General features: G+C 45.2%; 1 protein-coding gene across 1 annotated transcript; it reads left to right on the top strand.

Annotated features, from left to right (window-relative positions):
- Positions 1–4,718: 4,718 nt before the first annotated feature.
- On the top strand, positions 4,719–5,396 carry LOC117933249. The gene has a single exon (XM_034854634.1). It carries the CDS (start codon positions 4,719–4,721, stop codon positions 5,394–5,396), a length of 678 nt encoding a protein of 225 aa, XP_034710525.1.
- The last annotated feature ends 711 nt before the right edge of the window (positions 5,397–6,107 follow it).

The following is a 6,107-nucleotide window of genomic DNA, read 5'->3' as shown; positions in this document are numbered from 1 at the left end:
GTAGGAGTTGCTTTCTAAAATTTTTTATGATTTAACTCCACTCCAAGGCATTTTTTAGCAATTGTTTTGTGATGCTTCCTTTACTATATGCATGTTGATGACTCAGTACTTGCTTGAATTTGTTATCTGCTTTTGGAGTCATTTGACTTACCTTGGTTCACTTTTGGATTTGGTACTGCATATTAGATATAATAGAGATGTTATATAATTTATACTTGTCCTAACCATTCTAACATTTTTGGAGGAATCTTATAAATTATGCATGCTATCTAGGTACACTCTCTATCTTTACTTTTCGCGATTTCATGAACATGCATGCTGTTGTGAGCCTTATTTATGCTTGATATGATCCTTAGGTGCTTGGATGTATGCTTGATTTTCTATGATTAAATACATGTTGTGTGTTATATTTCTATACTAACTTTGATATTTTATGATAGCGCTTGAGAAGCGGTTCGGGTACGCATCCTAACTCTCCTTTATTGTGATTTGATCTTGTTTGGCATGCTAGTTTTTTTAAATCACCTTAGTCTACCTAGGTATCCTCAATTAATAAATCAATTGCCACATTTCCCTTAACTTAGTCAATAGAGACCTTTGTAGGACTTAGAGGGGTGCTACCTTTTAGAAGTACCTTCCCAATAGGTAACCTGATCCCCGGACCTAGGCTCGGGTTTTTCGAGATATGCTTTTCCAAAAATGTGGAGTCATTTTTTTTTAGGGTTTTATTTCTTGTTTTATTTTCCCTTTAAAATAAAATAAAATAAGTGGTAACTCCGACTTTTCCAAAAATAATTTTTCACAAATAAAAGTAAGTCTCGCTGACTGAGTGGGAACACACATGAAAAATATGAGTCCACAAATTGGCGACTCCATTGGGGATTTTAAGGATCAAACTTGAACATTAGTTGAGGAAAATGTGGCGTTTAATTGGTCAATTAGAGGGTATCTCCTTTTTTTAAGCAAGGTGATTCGATTTGCTTGCTTGATTGGTTTGCTATCTTAACATGTCTTTATACTTGTTTATCTTGCATGATCACCTACTTGTTTGCTCACTTCAGCATGATTCACTCTCACATTTGTTAGATAGGACTTTGATTGTTTGATATTTATCTGATTCGCATGATTGCTTGTCGCATGACAACCCTCTCTCTTGCATGATTGTATGATTGCTTGTCTTTGTTCACTATCTCACTTTAGACCTTAGGTTTTTCGAATGCACCCACATCCTTCACTGTGCACCTTAGATTATCCTAGAGTGCTGAGAAATGGGAGAGCCTTGACCATTAAGAAACCCCCTGGGAATGCGAGAAAGTGCATGTGTGGGGGTGATAACCACCTTGCATGGAAGCACCCTATCTCCTCGGAGACATGCAGAGGGTTGCGTACTGGCGGAGGGTATGATCGCTTGTGCTAGGGATCCTTTAACCCACCCATTTTTATCTTATAGAACCACCTCAACGTTGTAAGTTGGCTTAGTGTCACAGGATGCTTCAAATGACCCTCCCCATGGGCTTATATAGGAGGAGGGAAGCTTCTAGAGACTCCTAGAGCCATCTACACTAAGCCATTGGTGGGAAGAGTGTGGAAGGTTCTAGAAATGCCTAGAGATGTCCACACATCTCTACACTATGGTGGAAGGCATGAGAGGAGTCCAAGGCTTTCTAGAGACTTCTAGGAATCTCTTGTATATTCTTGAACATAGGGTTGTACATAGAATAGGGTAGGATGTTCTAGAATATTCTTGATTTGTAAGGAACCCTCCAAGGTTCCAGAGAGTTCCCTTGGTGCCTATAAATAGGTGAGGGCCTCATTTGGCCAAGGCACCACCCAAATCACTTCCTAACCAAGCAAGTGAGCATCCAAGCACTTGTAAAGGGTTTCTTGAGTTAGTGAAAGCTTCCATTCTTTCAAGAGTTGCCTACCAAGCTTCTTAAGCTTTCGAGTCGCGAGTGTCTTAGCCGAGCAAGCTAAGCATTGGGGAGCAAGGCTGACTTAGCAAGATCAAGCGTCTTGGCTTGTCTAAGTGCCGCACGAGTTTAGTGAACGACTAAGTCCGTGACAAGTGGTATCAGAGTGCGGTTACGAGGTAGGCATAGCAAAGGAAGCATGTCGGGCTCTAACGTGGAGGAGACTAGTGAGAAAACCCGTGGGAGGGAGACCGAGCCTACTACACGGGGCAGGGGCAAGAAGGATAAATCTCGTGATGCCGTTGCCAACATGGAGTCAAGGTTAGCTAAGGTGGAGCTAGCCATGGCAGACACTCGGGAGGGGTTGGACTTGATCGAGCAAGGCATGGAGAAGGGCTTAGAGGATCTAAGGGAGCAGATCCAAGACCTTCGTGAGGGGGTGCAAGTCTCACAAGTTCAGCCAGTGTCACACGAGGAGTTCATGTCCTTCCAAGGAAAGGTCTTGAGCATGCTTGCTAGCATGGAGTCAAGGATAGAAGCCTTGGCCACTCGAATGGAGTCCCGAGACCAGGAGGTTAGGCAAGAGTTGGCCATCTACAAGGCTGCTGTGTCGGCACGGGTCATGGCCACACATGAGGCATCTAGGGTGGAGGTGCCGAAGCCACATGGGTTTAGTGGCAAACGAGATGCCAAAGAGTTGGATAACTTCTTATGGCATATAGAGCGATACTTCGAGGCTATCGCATTGACGGATGAGGCGGCTAAGGTGAGAACTGCGACCCTCTACCTTATTGACACAGCTACTCTATGGTGGCGTCGAAGGTTTGCCGATATGGAGAAAGGCATTTGCACCATAGAGACGTGGGAGGACTTCAAGAGGGAGATCAAGAGGCAGTTCTACCCCGAGGACGTGGCTTACCTGGCTAGGAAAAACATGAGGCGTCTCAAGCACACAGGCTCGATACGCGACTATGTCAAGGAATTCTCTTCACTCATGCTTGAGATTCCTAACATAACCGGGGAGGAGTTGTTATTCAACTTCATGGATAACCTACAAGGATGGGCCGAGTAGGAATTGAGGCGTCGAGGTGTTCAAGACTTAGCCACTGCCATGGCAGTAGCAGAGTCTTTAACGGATTATAGGAAGGGAGACTTCTCCAAGGATGAGTCTTTAGAGGATAGCCACGCCATGGGTAGGGGAGACGAGGTTCCAAGGGACCACAATGCTCCTAAAAATGGATCAGGCAAGACGCCTAACGTCCGAGAAGGAAGGGGTAAGGCGGAAAGGAAGGAGTTCACGCCTAAAATCAAATGCTTCCTATGTGACGGTCCACATTGGGCACGAGATTGTCCAAAGAGGAAGCCGCTTAGTGCCATGATCGAGGAGAAGGAGTAGGAGGATGAAGCACATATGGGCTCAATGCAGCTACTAAGTGCCCTCCAATTCAACCCAAAGCCTAGTACGCCTAAGACCTCCTTACTATCAGGGGTGCAAGTAAAGGAGGAAAAAGGGGAGCGAGCTGAGGTAGCCCGCACACACATGGAAGAGGTCACCAAGGGAAAGGTGAACTCAATGGGTAAGAGGAAGCATCACTTTAAGCATCGAAAGCTCACGGGTCTGCATCCATCTGAAGCCTCACGGGAGAAGGAGGTGAAGAATATCTTGGCTGAACGGGTCACCAGGAGACAAGGGGTCCCTCCTGTGATAGAGTATCTAGTCCGGTGGAAAGGCTTACCTAAGAGGCAGGTAAGCTGGGAACATGCGGATGCCTTGAGAAAGTTCTGGAAACATATCGAGAGGTTTTAGAATGAGGCAACGACAAGGATGTCGACGGCATCGGTGGGGGAGAGTGTCATAGGATGCTTCAAATGACCTTCCCCATGAGCTTATATAAGAGGAGGGAAGCTTCTAGAGACTCCTAGAGCCATCTACACTAAGCCATTGGTGGGAAGAGTGTGGAAGGTTCTAGAAATGCCTAGAGATGTCCACACATCTCTACACTATGGTGGAAGGCATGAGAGGAGTCCAAGGCTTTCTAGAGACTTCTAGGAATCTCTTGTATATTCTTGAACATAGGGTTGTACATAGAATAGGGTAGGATATTCTAGAATATTCTTGATTTGTAAGGAACCCTCCAAGGTTCCAGAGAGTTCCCTTGGTGCCTATAAATAGGTGAGGGCCTCATTTGGCCAAGGCACCACCCAAATCACTTCCTAACCAAGCAAGTAAGCATCCAAGCACTTGTAAAGGGTTTCTTGAGTTAGTGAAAGCTTCCATTCTTTCAAGAGTTGCCTACCAAGCTTCTTAAGCTTTCGAGTCGCGAGTGTCTTAGCCGAGCAAGCTAAGCATTGGGGAGCAAGGCTGACTTAGCAAGATCAAGCGTCTTGGCTTGTCTAAGTGTCGCACGAGCTTAGTGAACGACTAAGTCCGTGACATTAGACCCAATTAAGATTTCATTCCTACACATGGGTGCATTTGTGGACCTTCAGAGCTGCCTTGGTTACAATTGGGTTTGGTTACCCTCTTCATAGTCTCATTTTGGTATGATCAAATACGAGTATCAGTTTGAGTATACATGGGCTTTATGCTTGATTACCTTTTAGTCGGTTCTTACAGAGCTACCCTTGTATAGCGTCTCATCCAATGTTTCCGTGTTTATAAGAGTAATTCTGGTGCCTAGTCTGGATTTGCCTTCGTGGACTAAAGTTAGAGACAGGTTGACGAGAGTATAAGATCAACCAAACTAGAGAGTAGATCAGAGAGATAAGGACTCACAGGTAGTCATTGTTGACTAGTTTGTCACAGCCATGGCTTCGATTCAAGAGGCTATAATCGGCATCGGCCAGAGGATAGATGGGCAACAAGCCCCGCCTCAGGATAGCGCACAATATGACTCTACTACGCCACCTCCTCCTCCACTCAATCAGTCGATTCTACACCTTGTACCGTATGTCTTACATAGTCAAACTGATGCTACCCTACTTCCTGTCGTAGCACCCATTCAAACCTCAGAGGATGCACATGCTCATATGGATAGACTCAAGCATAGGATGAGACAAATGAGGGTTTCAGATGGAACTATTAGTTGGGATGACTTTGATGGAGCACCGGTGGCCAATTTACCGTTCCATTTCAGGATGCCAAAGATTAAGAGGTATACGGGCATAGGTTGCCCTAAGATTCATTTGAGACTATACAATAGTGTGATGAGGGCCTATGGGTTGGATGAGGCCCACTTGATTATGCTTTTTCCCATGTCCTTGAGTGGTGTAGCACAACGTTGTTTTGCTTCTTTAGATGCTCCACATCGTAGGACTTGGGATGATTTGGCCCAAGATTTTTTGAGACAATTTGCTTTTAACACTGTCATTGGCGTCTCAATGAGAGAGCTAGAGGCATTGAGACAAGGACCGGAGGAGTTGGTGACTTCGTTTATCTCTCGATGGAGGAAGAATATTGCACAGATTATTGATCGTCCTTCATAGAATGACCATATTAATATGATTTTGAGGAACTTACAACCCAAATTTGCCAAACATTTGATGGGATTTCCTCATACGGATTTTGGATCCTTGGTACAGGCTCTGTACGGTATAGAGAAGGGCATTGCTAGAGGATTGTGGCCCGAGTCTTCCCCTTCTGACTCAAAGGGAAAGAAACCCTTAGGAGGATAGAGACTTGGAGATGTGGGTACTATTAGTTCAGCAAGATCAAGATCTCCTAGACACTATTAGACATTTGGGCAAACTTCAGGAGCCTATTACTCATAGCAGTATGTTCAGTATAGACCGCCCAGGCCTATGACTCCTACATACCTACATCCGACCCTAGAGCCTGTTTTGTTGCACAGGTCTCAAAGAAACCTCCTACCTTATGCCCTCGGCCCCGAGCTCCACAGACTGCTATTCCTCGTGCACAAAGACCAATACTATAGTTCTCTCAACTAGGTATGCCCTTGATTCGAGCTTTCTAGAAGCTCATGGAGGGTGGTTTGATGACTCAGTTAGCTCCTAGACCTGTACCCTAGCCCGTGCCACCTCAGTTCAGGATGGACCTTCACTGTGCTTACCATCAAAGTCCAGGACATGACACTGATCGCTGCTCAGCTTTGAGACATGCTATACAGGACTTGATAGACCAGGGTTTGGTTAACTTAGGGCAACCAAGTATAACCACGAACCCTCTACCCACTCGCT

The sequence above is a fragment of the Vitis riparia genome, chromosome 16 (genome assembly GCF_004353265.1).
Source record: "Vitis riparia cultivar Riparia Gloire de Montpellier isolate 1030 chromosome 16, EGFV_Vit.rip_1.0, whole genome shotgun sequence".
NCBI lineage: Eukaryota > Viridiplantae > Streptophyta > Magnoliopsida > Vitales > Vitaceae > Vitis > Vitis riparia.
This window is presented reverse-complemented; position numbering and strand designations above follow the sequence as displayed.